The sequence below is a fragment of the Ptychodera flava genome, chromosome 4, assembly GCF_041260155.1.
Source record: "Ptychodera flava strain L36383 chromosome 4, AS_Pfla_20210202, whole genome shotgun sequence".
Taxonomy (NCBI): Eukaryota; Metazoa; Hemichordata; class Enteropneusta; family Ptychoderidae; genus Ptychodera; species Ptychodera flava.
Window position 1 is genome coordinate 43,260,222 of NC_091931.1, and position 23,675 is coordinate 43,283,896.

Sequence of the window (23,675 nt, forward strand, 5' to 3'; positions counted from 1 at the left end):
TGAGGAGGACAGACCATGGGTAAACATAGCAACATAGGACATGCGCACACGTCAATTCGTGGAACAGTGCCGCAGTTTCAAAAGTAATATCTATTCCAGTCAAATTTTACTCGTAATGGTTTTAATTTTAGTAGCTTACACTATCCATAATAGTCAAACATCCTAGAAGTTTTTGAAAGTTATCACAGGACATCCGGGCCAGGGTTGGTACTACGGTTTAGATCTACAACAGCCAGAGGAACTTCCGAGGCGAAAATTATGGAAATGTTAAAACCAATAAATGCCAGTTAAAAGGCCAGTAATGTTAACTTTTGATGATTTATTCACTATTTTTTGTAAATCAATTGCAACTTCGTTTTCTACTCCCCAAAGAATGCTAAAACACCTTCTATTTAGCATGTCAACATAGCATCTATACATTAGACTCTCCCTTAGTCGTCTGTCTTTTCTCGGTATCTACGGCAACAGCCTGCCATTAGCGCGACGGTCTGCTGCTTAGTCCTTCAATTTATTATATGTTTTGATACTTATATGCCAACAGAGTCTATCTATACATGTAAAATGCACTTTTATTGTTTGCTAGTCCCAATCAGAATTCACTTATCAACAATAATTACAACGCGCAGTTTACACAGGCTGAGTCGACAAGCCGAATCCGTGTATATCAATATACTTTTGGGAGCAGAACAAGAAAATATGGTGACTTTAGAAACAAAATTATAGTGATTAGAAAAAGTCAATAGAAGTTAGCACTACTAGCCATTTTAAATGCAAAATAAACACAGAATAGATAAAGGCAAAGAAAAATGTAGCTGCCTACAGCAATGGCCTGGTTTCGAGACGTTTAATAAAGGTAAGAGGTCATTCTGATCACGAGAGAAAACGGATCCAAAAAGAGAAGTGCTATTGCAGTCCATCCGGAACACAGTCTCGCCATTGAAAAGTTGTCGCGAGCGGATATACTCACTTCAGCAAGGAAATTAGCTTAGAAAAAATATTACATGAGCAATGAAGTTCCACTTTTACTTTTGAAATATCGAAACTTTTGAGCCATCATGAGATAAAAATAAGTACTGCGCAGTTTGTTAATGATCTAATTTCAACCATACAGTCCAGGAAAAGAATTGCCATAATTTGAATTATCGGCGACACTTTTCAGGTAATCATGGGCTTCATTGGGATTCTCAGGCAGAATGTTTGCCTCTGACCGCAAGTTTGTTTCAGTTTGGCTTCATTCTAACACAAAAAGGGGCAAAATTTCAATTAAAGGAAAGAAGGACCCCTACTCAGGATTTCCAACGCTGAAGTGTTCAATATAAAAGGGAATTATTCGAGCATTATCTAGTTGACGAAGCAGGCTGTGTGATACAAATGTTCTGGGGATTTCCATAAATGCCTGAGTTCAGAGGTGACAGACAAAAACACCACTTGTCTACGAATATACACCATGTTCAATAAGGACAGACTTATCTGAAATTTTGACCAAAAAGTCAAGTAACGTTTTGCTGTCGAGTGAAAGCGGAACTTCTAGAAAATAGTATAACGGAAAGTTGCAATTTTACTCAGTGTGTGCATTCAAATGAAACAAATGCCTTGTATATTAAATGCTGGTCTTCAAGGTAGTACGACCCTCGAAAGTGAAAGACTTAAACTTTTGCCCAGACTTTCCTCTATGAAACTTGAAACCATTTTCTTACAAATCGAGAATAAAACTCAAGGGATCACCTTGCAAGGTTTGGTGTAAAAGATAGAAACAAATTTCGTAATGTTTACCAATAGTTGAAATTTTAAAATGGCCGCCATCCAGTCCATGGAGAAAAATAAGATCTTTGATTTTTGAAAAATTCGGGCGGTAAAAACTTTTGTTACATCAAGAGTTTTACATGAGCCCCCACATAGTGCTAGGTCAAGAAAGTATTGAAGAAAATGAGAAATGAGAAAATGATTATTTGTCCCTCACACCCACTCTACCTTTAACACGATTGGAACTAATTTGGGATAATTGGATGATGAAGTAATGTCGATTTAATCTACAAATGTAATCTCATCTGCTTTTCTTTTTATATCACACACTTGTTTTTATGAGTAATTTGCAATATTGCAACATTCAGCTAAATGGCACCTAACACATTTGAGAAAATTGAAAAATATGAAAATCCAATTATCCCAAATTGGTTCCCATCGTGTTCTTTAAGACAAATGTTCCAGGCAGCAACAAACGCCAGGGTGTGTGTGTGCATTATAAACACAATGTGTAAACTATGTGCAGTTACTAAGTGATGTGAACCCTTAAAATAATCAAAATCAATTTGTTTAGATCTGAAATTGTGAAGTTCACAAGCATGCTGTGACGGTTTGATAAGCCATCAAATTCCAGCCCCAAGCACGGCCTTGAACAAACTCAGTGCACAAGAGTAGTTTACACGGCCAAGGACAAAAAAGCCTGCCGAGAACTAGAAATCAAACTGCTCATAAAGTCAAGGAGTTCACTTGAGCACAATACGCTTCCAGCCTAATTTTGAGAAAAATCAACACTCTAAAAACTCGATGATACTAGTTTGCTATGATACTGCTTGTGTGGCCTTTTCAAAGCTGGCCTCACTGGCTACTTTCGGTGTCAACGGACTTCTTAGGGAGTCAAACGAGTCAATGTGGTTATTTTAAAAAAGTACAAAACAACTGTCCCTTTTCTCTTAAAAAAATTCAAAGTTCTCTAACTCAAATCTTGAACTCAAATTCTAAATTTAAAACTCGAATTTGGCGCGAACATTACCCCTTTGTAATTTACTGATAATGTACAGACTAGAAAAGTAACAAGAGTTTGGGTAACGGCATAATGCACAAAATGTGAAACTTCAGTCTTCAAATAACATTCGGTTGGTGATTTTATATTTAACAATGACATTTCTATGAAATTAATCTCCTGGAATTATTTATAATCAAACTTTCCTTCCCTTTCCGGCACTCAGTAAATTTTCAACAGGATGATGCGAATAGGATCAGGGATAACTTTTTTCGGACAGGGGAGGGGAGGGGGCTGCCCCCCAAGCTAAATATAGTTAAAAGATGAAAATTACACACACACACTCTCACACAGACGTATCTATAGGTACAAACCATTCTTGATGTGTTCTCATCTACATATTTGATTATTGCTCCACAACCCTGCATCAAGCACTCTTTCATATCTATCTAACCTTCTGAGAAGACAAACAAGTTTGGGTGTATATATATATATATATATATATATATATATATATATATATATATATATATATAATATATATATATATATATATATATATATATATATATATATATATATAATATACACTCACACTTTTTTAAATGAATATTAGGCCTAATAGATGAATACTTTAAAAGTTAGGTTTTAAACATTCTATTTGATGAAATTGTTGATGTCTGTTGCAGTACAGGAATTTCAATATGGGTTAAATTGTAGATATGGTATTTCATATGAGCTTCACCCGAATTCAAATTGACCAACTTGCCGCATGTTACTTTATCATCACTTTGATATGCCTTGTATGCAAATTCATAATTTGATTTAACAGAGGTAATCATATAACATAATACTATAGATGTCCAGAGTATTGTACGTAAATTGAAATCAATCAGTGATATAAAAGAAAATCTTCAGTGGGTAATTAGACTGTTACCAGTCATCATGTTATCTGTTAAGGAATCAATGCTCTGCTTAGAGAAAGTCAGTTTTTCTCATTTGTTGGTAAAACTAATATTCAAGGGAACAGTAGCTGTATCTTTAGATATTTTTCATAATTTTTATTATGTATATTAATGACAGAAATACCAAGACTTAAATTTTTCAACATAGCATGTCTGAAGTTTTGAGTTATTGCAAATACATGAATTTGGTCTTGCCTAAGAATATGGAGGCTATTTCAACAAGCTTAACAATGGGCATTGCAATGTACCTTTATCCCTTTCCCCATAATGGTTGACCTGTAGAGGGAAAGAAGTTTTTCCCTTTCAGACATCAATGAAAACAAAAAATGTCTTGTCATCATTCCACTTGTAAATTACATCACTGTATCAATGTATCATCAAATATTACTGCATGTTACTTTCTCATACAGAGTTCTCAGATAGAAAACAGTCATGGATCAGGTTTTTGTCATGCATCTGGGTGATGCAATTCATGGTTCCTGGTATGATGCTTTGAAAACCACACTTTCAATTAGCAACACATCCAGATATCGTCAGATATATGAAAATCGCTCATGTGAAGGACGCTGAATGTGCAACTGAATGATGCAATGTGTTGCTGGCAAGATGCATTTTATGCAAGTGTGGGCCGGTGTCTTAATTCAAAAACACCCTGATCCCCCCTATCGAGTAATTTAATAACATAGTGACCTCCGATCACAAAAATCAAAAATAGCGTCAATGACACTGTAGCTCCCATCTTGGACTATTTAGTGTTTGTTCTCTGGTCAGATATTTGAACATGTGTGAAAGGGATAAAGTGCATGAAGTGAAAAAAACTTAAATGTAATGTACTGGAGACAGTGAAATATGTTTAATGTATTTATTCAGAATATAAAATGGAAAAAATACAGAATTAGATATATCAATACTGTGATACAACCATTAACTCAACAAGTCATTTACAATGACATAGTCCCCACTTGTAATAGGAGTATTAGTCTTGATGGGGCAGGAAAATGTGGTCATTAAGAAGTATCACATGAAGGGTGTAGCACTTGTGGTTACTGACTTATGGACAAATATGTATATTTGGGGTCAAAGGTCACCGAGGTCACGTTACATTTTGTCAAAAAAATTGTATTGCTAAGTTATCCCTATATACCAAAAATCAGACCTCTAGCTCTATTGGCTCGCTCAAAATTAGATATGCGCATAATTAATGAGGTACAATATATGGCGTCATAAGGTGTCCCATCATACCATACATGAAGGCTGTAGCACTTGTGGTTACTGAGTTATAGACAAATATGTATATTTGAGGTCAAAGGTCACCGAGGTCACGTGACATTTTGTCAAAAAAATTGTATTGCTAAGTTATCCCTATATACCAAAAATCAGACCTCTAGCTCTATTGGCTCGCTCAAAATTAGATATGCACATAATTAATGAGGTACAATATGTGGCGTCATAAGGTGTCCCATCATACCATACATGAAGGCTGTAGCACTTGTGGTTACTGAGTTATAGACAAATATGTATATTTGAGGTCAAAGGTCACCGAGGTCACGTGACATTTTGTCAAAAAATTGTTTTGCTAAGTTATCCCTACATGTATATACCAAAAATCAGACCTCTAGCTCTATTGGCTCGCTCAAAATTAGATATGTGCATAATTAATGAGGTACAATATGTGGCGTCATAAGGTGTCCCATCATACCATACATGAAGGCTGTAGCACTTGTGGTTACTGAGTTATAGACAAATATGTATATTTGAGGTCAAAGGTAACCGAGGTCACGTTACATTTTGTCAAAAAAATTGCTTTGCTAAGTATCCCTATATACCAAAAATCAGACCTCTAGCTCTATTGGCTCGCTCAAATTAGATATGCACATAATTAATGAGGTACAATATGTGGCGTCATAAGGTGTCCCATCATACCATACATGAAGGTTGTAGCACCTGTGGTTACTGAGTTATAGACAAATATATATTTTGAGGTCAAAGGTCACTGAGGTCACGTGACATTTTGTCAAAAAATTGTTTTGCTAAGTTATCCCTATATACCAAAAATCAGACCTCTAGCTCTATTGGCTCGCTCAAAATTAGATATGTGCATAATTAATGAGGTACAATATGGGGCGTCATAAGCTGTCCCATCATACCATATATGAAGGGTGGTAGCACTTGTGGTTACTGAGTTATGGACAAATATGTATATTTGAGATCAAAGGTCATCAAGGTCACATGACATTTTGTCAAAATATCCGAGATATCTGCGTGAACGGATGGACTCAGGGATGGACGGACGGACGGACATGACCCAATCTATAAGCCCCCTGGACTTCATCCGTGGGGACTAAAAATTGTGTCACTGCATCCTTTTTGCAATATGAATACGATGAGAAACTAAATTTTTATTTTTCGTGGCCTTATACATGGGAGTCTATGGAGATCTGCCTTATACATGGGAGTCTATGGACGTGTAAACTAAAATATGCAAATTTCACCACGATTTGCCCAAATTTGGGAAAGGTCACTCCTATGCACTTCCATACCAAGTTTCAAATCAATCGGACTTGTGGTTTCAGAGAAAAGATTTTTTGACCAAAAATGGGAGAAAATTACAAAAAAATTCATGAAAAATAGCAAGTCCAAGATACTGACCCAAGATGTGCACAATCATTTCATGTCAGCCCAAAGTACTTACATGCTAATTTTTCATGTAATCTGCTCAGTGGTTATTGAGTTTTTTCAATTTTGACTGTTTTTACATTTTTTCACTTAATTTGCATATTTTTGGCAATGACAACTTCATTTGAACAAAATCTCATCTACAGCCCATCATCCATGTACACACCAAATATCAAGATGAAATGTACAGCTGTTTTGGAGTTTTTGATGTTGACGGACAGACATACAGACATACAGACATACATACATACAGACATTTCCCTAGCCTATAAGAATAGCTTCCATTGCCATATATACATATGGCTATGGGAGCTAAAAACAGGTTGACCCTCCCCTCTGGAGATCCACTGGCCCCATCCCACCGCCAAAGAAACTGTACAGTCCATAATGGAGGGACTGCGATTCAACCAAAACTAGTTATTCAGAGAGGGGAGAGCATCAGGATTATCATGCTATGCCGTTCAGACCCCTTAGGTCTCCTCTGCTGATAAGGACCGATTATTTTGTGAGGTCGGTCTTCTTGGCTGATGGCAACTGTGATCACAGTCTAGGTCCTGTCAATGTGCACAGATTGAGTGACATAACAGCTTTTTGTCAATTCTGGGAACTTTCTGTATTTTGCCATCTCTTTATCATTCAGATTTATCAGTCAGAGACATGGGAGACAAGAACCAGATGTTCTTTAAACAGAGTGCAGACTGACCAGTGATTCTGTGAATTTGCTGCTTTCATAACTGGACTACATTCCACTGAAAGGGGAATCCTGGAAAACTATTGATGCCTATTAATAACAAGTATGGTTTACACACAGATCCTGGATCCCCAAGGTCTGTGGTTTGAGTGACACACGGATATCTGTGTTGTTTTGTGATGTGCTCAAGGCTGCAGCGGAGGCACTTTTGTTGTTGTTGCAAGACTTCATCCTGTAAAGATCAAAGTCATGCAAGTAATGTGCCTACCAATAGATGCAGCATTATATCATGTTGAAATTGACACTTGCCAATCACAAAGACACTAACAGATTGAGTCAGTGTTGATTCACTTTCCCATATAAAGGGCTGGTAATGCTTTCTTTTGATGATTTTTTTCACTACTTTTGTTTTTAATATCAACCATAATTTCTTGATCTACTCTCCAAAGTGTGTTGAGATACACAGTATTCAGCTTGTACAGAATGCATTGTTATTGTTGACAAATGAATTCTGGTCCAGACTAGAATTCAAATATAAACAATAATATTGCATTTTACACATACAGACGCTATGTTGACAAGCTACATTGTGAGTGTTTGAAATTCTTTTGGGAAGAGAATAAGAACTTGCAATTGAAATAAAAAATGAAAATAATAAACAAATTATCAAAAGTTTGCATTACTGGCCTTTTGAACACTCATCTACTAGTTATTTCTAACATAAAAATTTCAGGTAATAAATATCATGGTACTATTACCTTGAAATTCAAGAACTTTCAGCAGTTTTAATTATACCAAATTTGAATGTTCACCCTACTTGCTGAAGTAGGTCGTCTGGCCAAAGCTTGTTTCCTCGTATCCTGTTTTCCGGGAATACAGGGCTCTTATATTCTACTGGAAACAACATTTTACCAATACTCCCTGTTGACTGATGTACTAAACATATAGCGTGTATTTATGCCGAAAAAATAAACAAACTCTGGGATTCAAATTTCTGGGTCTACATCATGGATGCTTAAAATACACAGGATTTTTCACAAACACAATAATTGGTGTCACAACATTCTTCGAGGGGGGTATCAAATAAGACCCAATGATTGGTACAGGCCACAGAAATACAGTTAGTATTAAATCTGAAATGGTACAAATTATGGCCTTTTTTAAACAGAGTGTGTGAAATCAGTTCAGCACATAACCATCAGAACATGGACAAAGTCACTGCTGATATAATTTTTTTTTTTTTGACTTGCTGTGGTTGTGCTCTTGATTCTGCATGGCTGAACTGAGCTGTCCATGTGACAATCACCGTCATCTTGGAGACAAAGTATCACAGAGATTTTGGTAGAGATGTCACATTGTTCTCCACAGCTATGTCAGTGAGAGAGCAATTCACCATGTTGCATCGTATGCAAATCTCCCATATGACCTATGACCTGTCATTCATCAAACATGAATATCAGATGCAGAGCTGATCTTCTGATGAACAGACATGATAATTGATAGAGCATAATGTGGCAACTGAGTCATAATTTGATATTACCAAAGGATTTATTTCATGGAAAACAGAATACAGAATGCAGTCTTAAGTATTTCGCAGTTCAGAAGGTGAAGGTCAGAAGTTGTAGATGCCATAATGTTGGTGTTTACAAGCAATTATTTAACCTACAGGTCATTTGTGGTTTCCTCTCAGAGTGAGTGTAAAAGCAAATGTTGATCTGGATAAATTTAAGTTATCCCGATCATTTTGGAAAATCAAGCTCCAGCAAACTACCTGGGAGTCTGTGTAAGAAAACAAAAATAAAATGTGTACCTCTGTCTCTGACTCAGTGTATAATTTTTTACCTGGTTGGCGGTAGGGTGGGCTATTTGTATGACACGAAGTTGGCCAGATCAAGCAGTGAAGTAACTATTGGCATAGCACAGTGATGGGAAAACACCTTTTGTCACATTTTGAGTGAAATCAACTCTTGTAAAGTGAAAAATTACTAGAACAAAAAATTACTAGAACACTGCAGAATGCAAGTGGATGTGTATGGTACTGTCATCTAGCGCATACCAAGAGATGACCTTTGCCCTTTAACGACTGACATGGTGAGTTTTTAAGCTGCAAAGGAGTTCTGCTTCTTGACCTTTCATTCAGATTTTGTATTCACCCATGTCTAAAAGCATGGCATCAAAGACCTGTCGTTAATCTGGTCTTGTTCCACTTTTCGGAGATTTAGGAGGAAGACAGGTAATGCATCACAACACAAGTTTCGAACCATCTTACTTGTAAACCATTTCTGTTCAGCCTAACTCACTGGATTCACTAACTCACTGGGTTTACTAAATCCAAGGTTGTACATATAATTGCTTGGGTTACTGATCGAATGCTCCTGATATCACTTCTTTGTTGACACACATATGCAAGTTTAACACTGAATGGTGCTGACCCATGCAGAGATTGAAATCACAGTTGTTAGGGGAGGGCAATGAATTAAAATATATTTGTAATTCATATTTTGACTGCAATGATGGCAGTAAAGACGTTTTGGTCCAACACTCTCTGGACAGCCCAGTCTGGATATGTCATCTATCAATATGACCAGATAGATGATGCAGGTTTGACATCCAGACAGATGATGCAGATTTGACATCCAACTGGTGGAAAACAACCTTCAGAATGCCTTGGTTGCCTTGGAGTCTTCGCTGGAAGCTTTTCAGTCACAGATGTAGTCTGACGGAGACCATAGATGATGATGGTTTCCAAAGGATAATGTCATGTGGTTTCTCTGATGGATAATACATACTTGGTGTCTCTGTCATAAATCATCTTGTAGTAAGACGACAGTCTCTTCTTCTTCACTGCCACTTTCTGCTATTGTTGGGAATAAAATCCAGTGACAATTCTTTGAGTGTATTGATATTTTTTTGAAAACTTGTTAGCCTGCTTTAATGTTTGTGTCATTCCATTAAAATTCCTTTGCCTTGATAAATTACGGCAAAATTTACAAGTACTGAAATGTTGGAATTTTACCATGCTGTTGCTACCAAGGTAACTATGTACAACTGACAATGTTATTTTCATATACATTGTTTTGTAAACTTTCAATGTGTTTCATAGCAACATAATGATGAAATAATATTCAGAGCTTTCCCTAAAATTCAATTACCTCTTGATATATTCAAATATGTTCTTTTTCAAATTTTTTTTTAAATATCTCTGACATAAAATACACATATTACAATAATTCAACTTTGATGAGCCAAAACTTGTAACTTTACCTGCAACTGATTCTTTTTTCTGTTTCTTCTTTTTCTTTGATTTGCCGTCTTTCCTTTTCTTTGCGGTGATGGGTTTGGCAGTTTCATCTGTAAACCAGGTGTTTTTCCCTCCTTCCCCTATAGCCGCTGTTCCCTCCCCCAATAGCATTACCTCTGACATACTGGAAATAACACTCAAGGAATCATGACAACCAAATTCAGCTGGCATTGCTCTTCATGTGTGCAGTTTCATCAGTAACCAAAAACATTAAAAAATGTTTCAGCTCAATGTCTGAGGCTGTGGATGACTCAAATATTCATGTGACAAATGAACATCATTGCATATATGGAAGGTTTAGTAAGTGCAGTTATGCCAATATTATTGCGGCATGGAAACAGTATATTTACATGATATTTGATCAATCAACATTCACATTTTGTTTGAAATATTTGTTGATCAAAAACTCGATGTCAATTCTTTCCAGAGGCTGTTTTTCAAAGCAGGGTGACAAATGATAAAATGTTGTTCTACAAGGATACACATCTCCAGAATTCACTTTTTCCGATTCTTCCTCATGGCTTTGTTTTCCGTTGGATATCATTTCCACTTCCATTTCTCCTCTATGGAATGTTGTGATTTTTTCTTTGGCAAATGATTCAGCAAAACCAAACTTGTCGCCAGAAGCCCTGATATATAAACAAAATAATTAGTGCACAGTTGTCTGAGGGCGCCCTTCACACCGCAACATCAATGGCTCCAAACGACCCTGTGCATGGGTCAGTCACGTCATTTGTAATTCAAGTTTTGTGGAGTGCTTTGTGCAACAATAACACTGACTAAATATGCATCTCCGGGTCTGCATGAATGTATCTGCCATTCAGTTAGCTTTAATTCAACAAAATCCAGCATCGTTATTGATTTTTTCTTGAAGTATTGCACTAGTAGTGAACCTTTCAGCTTGATCAACCTACCCTAAAGGTTCACTCAAAATCTCCCACTGGTATGACAGACACAGTAGCAAGCAACGATAACAATCTGGATGTCAGACAATGGTCTTGTCTGACATCAGACAATGGTCTTGTCTGACATCTTTACAGTTAAACAATCTCAGACTCAAAACAGCCTCCTTGAAGGTCTGACACTACGTAAACCCTTTGAGTGTCAAAGTCAATTTTTGTCGCCTTTATAAAATATACCCTAGTCAATTTTTTTCAGATTTCTGCCAAAATTTTGATAAAAAACTGTAGCCAATGAAAAGTAATATCCATTTGGTCCAAAAGTATCAAAACAATTACCGAAAAATTCATATAAATTGGGAAAGTGCTGAACTAAGATTTTTGTGGGTAAAAAGTACAGCACTCAAAGAGTTAAGTCAAGGCTGCTTACAAAATTACAATGGTGTTCTTTCTCATCACCCAGAGGATGTGGTAAGGCTCTTAAAACTGCTCAAGTCACGCTTTGCAACAAGTTCTCCATGCAAAACTCACCTTGCTTTGCTGTCATTTGCTAATGCTTGCTTGATAACATCCACTATTTCAGCAACTTTCACCACTGAAATCTGAGTACATCTGAGAATCTGACATAAAGAAGCAAATAACCTGTCGTCAGATTCATCTTAACTTTCATCACAACAAAAGTTACATTGAAAATAACCTAGCATTGTTTCCTTTTAAAAAACTTTATTTGAAACTTAAGATTTTGAAAGAATTTCCACCATAGATTTTGAACGGGTTTCAAAATTTTGAAGTGACATTATCATCATTACATGCAGTGTTATCAATGCCTGTGAAAGGTGATGCTACTATGGAACAAGAGGAATCTCCAACAACTATACGCTACCTGGTCCTTGACTAGTAACATATCTCCACTCATCTGCACAGAACAAATTTCTCTGTGTATATTCATACTAATTATCATATTTCCATCCATCACTCTCTCTTCTTTGTCCGTCGGATCAACCAACAGATGTTTTCTGAAAGAAAAACAATGTCACACAAAACACTGAATGTTGAAATACAATGTATGTGAAAAGGCAAACGGTACATTTTTGTTATAAAAATGAATAACCTGGACTGTCTGCTTGGCAATCATCACTTCAACAGATCATTTTTGTCACGTATGGCATACATTCTCAGATGAAAAATATTGCTTGTCTAATTTTGAATAAATCTCAATGAAAATGACCATATCAGAAAGACAAATTATCTTACACAAGTATATACAGCAAGGACATCACATTGTAATATTGGTAGCACCAAATACTGTATAGATATGGGATCAGTTAGATTCTTTTCAAAATTACTGTGAAGTTTATAGTCAAGGTGACAGTTTGTATATACTTATTTGTTGACTGTAGTGTCAACAGTGTTGGCTTGTACATCAAAAATGACTTAAAAGACCTAGCGTTTAAGTATTTTGTTGTTATCTTATCATATGGTCCACTCACAACTCAATCAACTGCAAATTATCCAAGACTCCATGAGGAACAAGTAAGTCAATGGAAATCACAAGCTAACTGTTACGACGTATTGACATATTTAAATGACATTTTACAATGAAGCAGATATAAGTGGACAGAATTTCACCTGTTCTCCCAGATGCTCCGTTATAGCTTACTTACCCTTGATCAAAATATGCAAATGTGACAGACACGGGTAGATGATGTACGCTGAGAGGAACTGGGTCATGGTCGTCGGGGGAATGCTACATTGTTGTACAGAAATGACATAATTCATTAAAATGTTACATCCTTGTTAGATATACTTAACTCTCTGCCACTTTCAAAAACTATTTTGCACAATAGGGCTGTTTGCGAGTGACATAATTGTTGTGTTATTAATATGCAAAAATAAATACCTGTACACAACTTTGGAAACTAGGAAATCAAGAATGTTACAATGAACACTAGAAAAAACATATTGATGGTTAAGACTACACGCTGCAATAACAGCCATGCATGATACATTGACAAAATTTGTTAACATTTCGAACAGGATTGTCCAATATTGCAGCCATAGTAATCTGCAATTGGAAACAGCCATATTCTAACTTTATATATCATCTATATATAAATAAATATCTGAAAAGTTTATATTTTCTATATCTAAATAAATATCTGAATTGTTTTCCATTTCCGTCATCTAAATCATTTTTCATTGTTACTTTTATTTCTCAGGATGATAAAATAACAACTGAAATCTGAGTTTGACATTTTCTTCCATGAATCTGTTTGAAATGTCATCTTTAATTATGCAGAAAGTTGAGTAGAACTTACAACTTGTACTTCTTCTCCAACAACACTGACGTCAGGCCGTCTGAAATGTGACAATGCACTGATTGCTGCCATGGTAACACAATCAACTATGTTGCCATCATGGTTCAGGACATGTACATCCACTCGTATTTCCCAAACCTGTGATTTTGCAGAGTGACGCAAAAATATGAACATGCAATATATGTATCCTTTTAAATCCATTACTTTCCATGCCAAAAAGTGAGTAGTTCACAAAGGATTCAGATTTGGAGTATTACGGCATTGCTTGACCCATTAAGATATTCAGGCAAATTTGCATGAAACGGTAAAACACAAAAATTAGACCTGTCACTGATAAGAATTCATTCATAAAACATCTAAAGCATAGTTTTCAACTTTTTGTTAACATAATTCTACTATGTCTGAGTTTTGATGAAACAGTGACTGATTTCCCCATTCATAAATGAACTACAAGAACAGATACAATTTCTCTTTGATATGCATTTTAACCTTGTATGCAATACCCAGAGAGGTTTTACTGTTACAGTTTAAAATGTGGCTGCAGACATGGTATAGTTACAGTAATGATATTTTTTATGCAAGCCAATAACTGCCACCCCAGACTAGACTAATTGAGACTCACCTTTTCACCTGCTATGATACACAAAGACTCAGTATCAATGGCTCTGGAATCACGAACTGTTTTTTCCAATAATCTGATTAGTTCAACAGCAAATTCTGATTGTCTATTGAAAACAAAATATACACCAACATTTCACATTAATATATTGTATATGCACTAACTTGAATAAAAACACTTGTATGAGTTATTCTAACACTGATGTTTTCCGATGTTCTTCAAAGAGTTTGCAGTGAACAGAACTGATTAAAATCAGATGTTGGGATTGGCTTGTTTTCTTTCTCTGTTTGTGACAGAGTACTTTGTATTTATTGTTGGTGAGGACAGCAAATATAACAGCCATACAATATATGTGAAGACAGAGCACTCATCAAATCATCTGATTTGAATCTGATTGGCTGTGAAGTGAAATGACCTGAACTTTTTATATGCATCTACAGGTTTGTTAAAAAATTTTCATGAACTTTTCAAACAGATTTGTTGAATATTTTTACTTCCATCAATTTTACAATTATTAAAATCGTTATTGAATACAAAACACAATGCCAGTGGGCCATGATATGCACACCTTTATTTAAACTTGATATCTGGACACAGACAAACTGCCAATTTTATAAACTTTTTAACCTATCTCAGAAAAAGTAACATGCACAAACTCAATTGAGTAGTGGTGTTTTCTGATCTATTCACCTACACTATAGAGTCGGATTTTGGATCACATAGCTACTATTACTTCCTGTACCATGGAAACAGATTTGAATAAAGTGTCATAGAAAAGATATTAATTTGCAGTAAATTGTCACAATATCAGATGCGGTAGACTTCCTGTTACCCTGTCATTGGAGACAGACAAATGAAAAAGGACTTTATTTTAGTGTTTTTTGCCACAGGTAGCTCTTGGAGCAAGAAAAAATTTATCGGCCTTTCTTTTGTAAAAATCGAAAATTTAAATTTTCCCCATATGATTAACACAGGGATAGTGGACATTTTGGATTTCGAATATCAGTAAATGTCTGGTTACAGTAATTTGTCTCTCCAGTGCCAAGCTTTGCACAGAGACCCATGATCTTTCCAAATTTGGCAAGAGAATGGTTGAAAGTTTCATTGAACAAAACATTTAGGTCTCTCATTTTCTACCTGCATTAAACTTAAAATCAAATGAAAAGCAATTCACATTCAAATGAATAAGATACAAATTTGATTTGCAAAGATTTCTAAGTAAAAGCTTCTGTGATAAGATGATATAATGCACACAATCAACAGAATCGCTATGTTTTCTTGATCCACATGACCTGTGACTGATGGGTATTACACTCACCTGCCAAGTTCAAATGTTGGGGATGCCATGGGAGACAGCTCTACATTAAAATACATTGTACCTTCTGTTGGTCTGTTTTGTCTTGGTTGAATAATATCACATGACACCTGTGATAGCACTCTGTAATAAACACGTCAACATAAATGAATATGTGAGTAATTATTTCATACAGGTGCATAAAGGGGGATATATTACGTCTGCCTGTGTTGGAAATCTTTTGCTTCTGGCATTTGTAGTATGACAGTATGTAATAATGCTTATCCACACTCTGTACTGCAGTTCTCCATTGAAAGTTCATTACTTCTCATAAGGCAAACAAAAAGAAAAAGTTTTTGTTTCACATTCTCACCCAGTGACAACCCAGACTAGCCACATCAGCACATCTCACCCAGTGACAACCCAGACTAGCCATATCAGCACATCTCACCCAGTGACAACCCAGACTAGCCACATCAGCACATCTCACCCAGTGACAACCCAGACTAGCCACATCAGCACATCTCACCCAGTGACAACCCAGACTAGCCACATCAGCACATCTCACCCAGTGACAACCCAGACTAGCAACATCAGCACATCTCACCCTGTGACAACCCACACTAGCCATATCAGCACATCTCATCCAGTGACAACCCAGACTAGCCACATCAGCACATCTCACCCAGTGACAACCCAGACTAGCCACATCAGCACATCTCACCCAGTGACAACCCAGACTAGCCATATCAGCACATCTCACCCAGTGACAACCCAGACTAGCCACATCAGCACATCTCACCAAGTGACAACCCAGACTAGCCATATCAGCACATCTCACCCAGTGACAACCCAGACTAGCCACATCAGCACATCTCACCCAGTGACAACCCAGACTAGCCACATCAGCACATCTCACCCAGTGACAACACAGACTAGCCATATCAGCACATCTCACCCAGTGACAACCCAGACTAGCCACATCAGCACATCTCACCCAGTGACAACCCAGACTAGCCATATCAGCACATCTCACCCAGTGACAACACGACTTGCCATATCAGCATACATATCTTCTGAACAGTGAACATGTCAATAGTCATCGTCCAAGTATAGGAAACCATGAAAGATAGCTTAAAAGTACACAACTGTATACAGTTTTTTGTTTCTCCAATGCTTGATCTTTATCATATTTTGGAAGGGTGTGCTATTAGATGTTTTCAATTAGGTTTGAACACTGAACATATCAATATAAAGTGTAAAGTTTGACCACAGACTCGATCAGTCCATAGAGTTTTTAGGAAAATGGTTTGCATCTCACTGATCATGATTATCTCACACCAAATCTATCTCAACTGGTATGGTTTCTTGACAACCAACCTACAGAGAAGGTGCAACGTGTAGGGGAATACAATTACTGCAAATACAGCAATAACTATGGTAGCGTCTCACCTGGTGTCGCCAAGTTGCACTTCACAGCATCCTCTGTCTTTACCAAATGAAACTTTAATATGCCGGAAGTCATAGGCTTGCCTGCCATCCAGCCTCTGTGTGATAATAAAGCATTCTAAGTCAAAGGAATTATCAGTTTACCATGCACGGTAAAAGGAAAGATTTCAAAGGATGGACATACAGTCTTCAAAATTATTGAGAAGCTGTGTTTTGCTTTTTGTACGGAAGAAAGCCATCAACCTGAAGGGTCATATGTTCCCCTTCTCCCCCCCCCCACTGTCTTCTTGATTCACTGGAGTTGTTCGAGAATCAGTCAAAGTGCATTTTCTTCTATTTTTGACCTTTCACCTACACAGAAAGGTGTAGAAGTGCTGTAGCTCCTTGGGTCCACTAACTGCGAAGAATCATTCAAGCAAGGTCTCCCAACAGTTGCCGGACACTTTGCATCAAACAAGCTCACATCAAAACAAACTCTTATCAAACCTCTTTGCCCAAAAAGCCATCTTGCCCCAAAACCTTCACCCAAAAACAACTCTCCACCAAAACTGTCGCCAACCGGTAAAGGTGAAAATAACCTATGAATGCTCGTGATGATTTCATCAATTGACCAAAGTCTTGAAAGTGAACACATTTCAAGGAAATGATGTCACACAAGGCACAAGCTGTAGCTTCTCCTAGGGCTAGATCAATCATCTCCAGATGGCATTGAAACCAGACACTTTCACCATTCATATGGCTACAATTGTACATGTGCATGCAGTTCGCTGGCACATTTGCACTATTTTTTTTGTTAATTCAGCAGTTTCTGGTTTCTAGGGGCAGGTTAACAGTCGCCAAAACCTCTTGACACAGTAATGCGGCAAGTTTCATTACACTGTGACCCCGTTGGTTTGTTCTTTTGGTGAGGTGGTTTTGCTACAAGGTGGTACTTGGGAGGAAAAGGTGTTAGACAAGGTAGGTAGTGCTTTGGATTAGGTGGTTTTATTATGAAATGGTTTCAGGGGCGAATTCTCAGGTTTTGATGCAAAGTGTCTGAACCCCTTCCTACCCATCCCTGGTCACAGGCACCGCCTTGGTTGATAGCACTTTTATATAGTGTAGAAGAAGCCCTTTCTACTACACTAAAAGCATTGTCAACTACGGCGGTGCCTGTGCCCCAGGTACCCCCACGCCTGTCCTCTGCAGACGTCTTCAAACACTACAGTTATGGTTTGTCATGCTGGTAGCACACAGATCCGTGGTTGAACCATGTAGGTTTTTACCTGCATGGCCGGTTGTACCAAGTTTTGGTAGTGGATTGGTATATCAGTGACCCTGTTCTGATCTAAAATTTTAAATATGAGTTTCACCATTGAGGTAGAAGAGTCTCGCTCCTACCTCCATGGTTACAAATACTTCAGTGCTATTTTGCATCATTGAAGGTTACAAAATGTTTACTGCTTGTTCCTTTTGTGTGTGACTCCTGCTGCTCTCGCACCATGGAGGTATGGTAAAAGACAATGAACGTGTTACGCTGGCCATGGCCTATGGAGGTAGAACAAGATTCATTCACCTCCGACCGACCCGTCCCCTCCACAAGCGGCAAGTCACGGTCTGGGTAGGCTGCTAGAAGAAATCGATCGTGTACTCGGTGTTGTGCACCCTCACCAGTAATGCAACAAAATCTTAAGCACCTGTGGCCTAGATCTCCCATCCCTACTCCCCCACATCATGCGCTTGGAGTTGCCAATGTGATTCGCAAAGAGATTGTCACACTGCATTGATCACTTCACGTGCGTGCCTGTGCCCTCCTCATGCGCTTTTTTGCATTTATTTCGACCTTACCTTGGAATTTCTAATGCAATTCAATATAAACTCCCTTTCGACTATTGAAGTTTTTGAACTCTTCATACTTTCGGATCTGCACTGACTGTGTTAGTTGCGCTGATGTTGTCAGCTGGCTCTACCCGCATAGCGTGCAATGAACGTACACAGGGGGGACTTTTCAAACAGGAAGAGAATATAGCCACGTGATTTTACAAACTCATGATGTCATCATGTGATTGACGAATGGACTAACGAGTTTGTTGATTGGTCAAAACTGTCAAAAGCATTCATAGATAGGCTTCCTAGACCAATGAAAATAATCTATTCTTTACGCCGTAGTATGATAAGGCCATCACATGACTCACCCTCATCTACCATTATTTTTTGCCCGTGAAGACACAAGCTACTGAAGTGGTGGAGGAGTCTCAGACTACATTTTTTGCAAGAAAATTGGCCAGAAATAGAATCCAGCAACAATGAGTGAAGAAGCTCCAATTTACACACCTTTCTTTGGCGTTCTCGGGGCGACGTCAGCCATGGTGTTCAGTGGTAAGTCGATCAAAGATATACACCTCGGAAAATCCAGTGCGTGACCGAAGCCATGTATGCATTACATAGCCCTACGCCCGTACAGTCGAGTCGGACGTGATGTAATACACCAAAATGGCCTCTATGTTTCTTCGATTTAATAGAAGCTTTTAAATTGCATTATTTGGTTGGAAAATTACTTTATCGCGAAGAAGAATTATTCTTAAACTATGGGGGGGGGGGGGAATATCCGAAAACTGCGTCCAGAAATGCGATAAAATTTGGTTCTCTCAGGGCGAAGGGTAACTTGGATAATTTAATAATCTGATTACCCATGGTCGATCTCTTTTTGGTTGTCACTGTTTTAGAATTAGATTGGTTGAATTATTCCCCTTATAAGAAACTACTCTCGATTTCTTGTTCTAGCCCTCGGCGCTGCCTATGGAACGGCGAAAAGTGGAACCGGTATTGCAGCCATGAGTGTGATGAGGCCAGAGCTGATCATGAAGTCTATTATCCCCGTAGTTATGGCTGGTATCATCGCCATTTATGGATTAGTCGTCGCCTTACTTATTTCAAACGGTTTAAGTGAAACCGACTATTCACTTTTCAAGTAAGTATGGAAATATGTTCTCGATTCGAGCTTCATTAGTCGTGCGTGAACTGAACAGAGTAGGTTGTGTGACCTTTGTACACATGAATGATGTTAATTATAGCCCCCATCATATGACCGGGCGATGGCAGTGATAATGGTTCAACTTAGGCGAAAGAATCTTGTAAACACTGCCTATTACTAGTACTACTTCGTTGGAAATGGTTACTCAAAGGGGGAGATTTAAATGTGTAGGGAAAACAGACCTTTACCACAGTCTACTGAAAAAGAGTTACATTATTTTGTGTCAATGTCAATTTCTGTGGATAGGGTTATTTAAAAGCGGCTGTTGAACAAAGTATTAATTTGGACTGATAAACAAAAAAAAGCAATTTAAAAATCATTACACAGAGAATTCTTGATTACCATTTTTACGAAGTGGACATAGGGGACTATTATTTTCACGGCGGCCATTTTGTCAACTAAATAACCATCTATCATGGCGCTATTAGCCAAAAAAATCGATGCACCATTAGTATGCACTGTAAAATTTCAATTACTATTCAAATATATATATATAATAATGGAGGATACTCTATGTATGATGAAAATTTTGGTAATCATAGAACATTTTATGACTACGCACTCAGAACATTTAACCATTGCAAGCATGGAATGCTGTAAATTGTAAAGGGAGCATAAAGGGCAGTCTGGTTAGCCAGATGACCCCAACTAGAGCAAGTTGTCCCCGACTGCAATAACTATAATAACTGAATTACATTTTTTTTCTCCCCCCCCCTCGTGAAGGAGTTTTGTTGACATGGGTGCTGGCCTAAGTGTTGGACTCAGTGGACTAGCTGCAGGATTTGCCATTGGAATTGTCGGTGATGCTGGGGTCCGCGGAACAGCTCAACAGCCTCGTCTTTTCGTCGGTATGATTTTGATTCTCATCTTCGCAGAAGTCTTGGGTCTGTACGGACTTATAGTTGCCCTGCTTCTCACCACCAAATAAATCTCTGAAGACCATTCGACTGTTTATAATTTTAAAACTAAAATTGACTATTAGAAAAACACGAATCATGTAATGTGAAATAGCTGTACAGTCCTGACGTTCCAGAATCTTACTGCTGAGTTACCCTTGCAAAAGATTCCAAACCAACTATTGTATACCCATGTGACATTTCTGAAGAGAAATAGATAATTTTTGTTTCCTCCATTTTGTTCCTTTTGTTGTTTTTTCGCCATGTATTTTTACCATGAGTGAATATTGAATTTCCAAGCTGAGTTTCTGAAAGAGATGAAGGCAACGTGATACTGTAAAAATGGCAAGATAGCAATTTAGTCTGTAAAAAGTGTATGGTGGGTTTTTTTGTCTGGTGATGAAAGAAAGAGAATTGTTGGATGTTGAAAGCTATAGAGATGAAATGACCTCTCTTTCAAGCATGATCTTCAGATCAAAATGAGTATTGTTGAATTTAAAGCAGTCAATGATCATTAGAAATTTTCAGTGTCATAATCATCCATTTCCATTGCACAAGCATGTACCACCACATTTGGTCAACTTAGTCTAAGTTTAGAAGCTGATGGCCATCTGCTCAATAAGATACCTGTTGTGAACAAAAGCTGAAATTGTTGGGTTTCCGCTTGGAAGAAACTGCATAATTTCAGCTAAAGTTCTACCACTGTCAAGACACTTCTATTTTGATCAACATCTACACCTGAAGGAGATATGCATTGAGGTAGACCAAACAACATGGTCTATGGAAGACCATCTCTAGGGTCATCTGCATGTCCATTATTCTATGAAAATTTTAGTTGGACATCTTTGGTGATGTATTAGGTTATTGCAGTGAAAAATGACTGCAAAAAAAAATATATTCCACGGTACTTGATCTCCTATGTAAGTTGTTAATGTGACTACAATTCATACCTGTAATGTGTTGACTTCCATTATTTATTTGAAAAAAATGAAGATTATGAGGAACACACCGTGTTTAGATTGTATATAATGGATGTTTCATAGTAGTTGTCTAGCTGAATTCAGTGAATGAGATATATTTTAGATTTCACACATTTTGTTAACATGTCTGGTGTTGTAACAAAGATGTCAATCTGAGACTTACATATATTACATATATTAGGGCAATACAACTGTTAGCACGTCAGTATGTGTACTTTAACCATGTAAAAAAAAGAGGAAAATGTGAGAATTAAAAGATGTATTCTCCCCATGATTCATATCTGGGTGTCATATTATTTATTGCAAATATAAAATCATATTTGTTGATTGACAATGAGTTTGTTATTGAGCTCTGCACTACTGTTGGACACTTATTCTCAGTGTGAAGGACTCGCTGTGCTCTGTATTTGAAAAACACAGTATGCGTGTAAACCTTTGTGTACAATTAATGGTGTGGTCTGTAGTAGTTGCATGTCAAGGTAAATTGCAAAATATAATTATAACTTGATAAACATGACCATGAAGTGAAACGGCTTAACACACTTGATATTGAATGAATGTTAACTAAAATTTTGATCTGCATCATATGTTTTAGGACATGTCAAACACAATATTGTGTTCACCAAGCTGGGTATCCGTGTCCTGTCAGTCTTCAGCAATTTACCTTCACTGCACAAATATTTTCTCGAAAAATTGTAATTAAAGAAACCTCAAATTTCAAATCTCCGTCTTGTACGTCAAACAACTGCGAAAGATTTATTCAGTGAACATTGACATGATTATCTGTTGGCATCTAAAATTGTGCAAGTCTTCAAATGTAGGTACCTAGCAATTATCCTTGCCAAATTTAAACACTGTCAGCTGTGTTAATTGCAGAATCAAAATTAAGTCAGTTATATGCCATCCTGCGTAAATTACCCAAAGGTCATAAAATATATAATCTCCATCTAAAGCGAGTTCCTTTCAAGTTGGAGTATACATAGGTTTCGAATAGATTCTGTGATAATGATTTTTAGCATGTGCTGTATTGTTGGATTTGATTGTTCACCAATATTACAATTGTGAAAGCTACAAATACAGAATTCCAACAGAAACCATGACATGCTTGTTGCCAGACACAGATAAGGCAATGAAGTTGTAAATCTGTGTTACTGAATGATACTAAAGGTCATATATGGTGTTGCTGTGAAATTGCTGGCACTCCTCTGGGCCAGTGCAGGGCAATAAGGATACTATAGGCACAGCAAAATAATATCCTTCCTCTTCTGAACCATTCTCCGTTAAAAAACTGGAGAAATAATCATTATTGCTGTTACTGTTAGTATAATGTGCGGTATTGTAGTGTATGAAAGATATTTGTGTGGGAACTACTATTGTATAGAAATACTTGGATAGTATAATTTACAGCAGGTAATAAGATGTTCACCAAAAAAATCTGTAGTTTTCATGTTAGTTATTAACTTCTACAAGGATAAAATATGGCAAGAGATAACCTTGGTGTATACAGCGACTTACCCTTGGCTATTTTAGTAGATAAGGCAATTATCTGGGATACATTACTCAATATCCAGCGTTCATTTGAAATGTGTAGAATTAAAGGTTGGTTTGATTCATTGGAAACAGGGTGTATGACTGCCACCGTTATGACACAGCTCTGATTTGTGCATGTACCCACAGCTAATTACAATTGTAAATCAGGCCATGCCCATTTATAACATTCTGTCTACTGTTGGCAACTAAGCTGTTCAGTCACAATTAAGGTCTCAATACAATCTACCAGCGCCAACGACCCACCTCTTGGTGTGACTTATTGCACAGCATATTACTGAAG

At 37.3% G+C, this 23,675-nt stretch overlaps 2 protein-coding genes across 3 annotated transcripts; one reads left to right on the plus strand and one right to left on the minus strand.

Moving 5' to 3' along the window:
* Positions 1-8,601: 8,601 nt before the first annotated feature.
* LOC139131872 (exosome complex component RRP45-like) lies at positions 8,602-18,969 on the minus strand. Of its 2 annotated transcripts, none has more exons than XM_070698165.1 (11): positions 18,783-18,969; positions 16,959-17,053; positions 15,531-15,650; positions 14,216-14,318; positions 13,594-13,731; positions 12,940-13,022; positions 12,159-12,291; positions 11,807-11,895; positions 10,859-11,005; positions 10,340-10,500; positions 8,602-9,932 (listed from the first exon to the last, which is right to left on the minus strand). In XM_070698165.1, the coding sequence occupies exons 1-11, from the start codon at positions 18,846-18,848 to the stop codon at positions 9,877-9,879; spliced, it is 1,191 nt and encodes a 396-aa protein (XP_070554266.1). In that variant the 5' UTR covers positions 18,849-18,969; the 3' UTR covers positions 8,602-9,876. The 2 variants fall into 2 exon arrangements, with proteins under 2 accessions (XP_070554266.1, XP_070554267.1); XM_070698166.1 differs by having other exon boundaries at positions 8,602-9,929; positions 18,783-18,954.
* A 140-nt stretch (positions 18,970-19,109) lies between these two features.
* LOC139131873 (V-type proton ATPase 16 kDa proteolipid subunit c) lies at positions 19,110-22,118 on the plus strand. The gene is made up of 3 exons (XM_070698168.1): positions 19,110-19,313; positions 19,719-19,905; positions 20,692-22,118. The coding sequence occupies exons 1-3, from the start codon at positions 19,241-19,243 to the stop codon at positions 20,894-20,896; spliced, it is 465 nt and encodes a 154-aa protein (XP_070554269.1). The 5' UTR covers positions 19,110-19,240; the 3' UTR covers positions 20,897-22,118.
* The last annotated feature ends 1,557 nt before the right edge of the window (positions 22,119-23,675 follow it).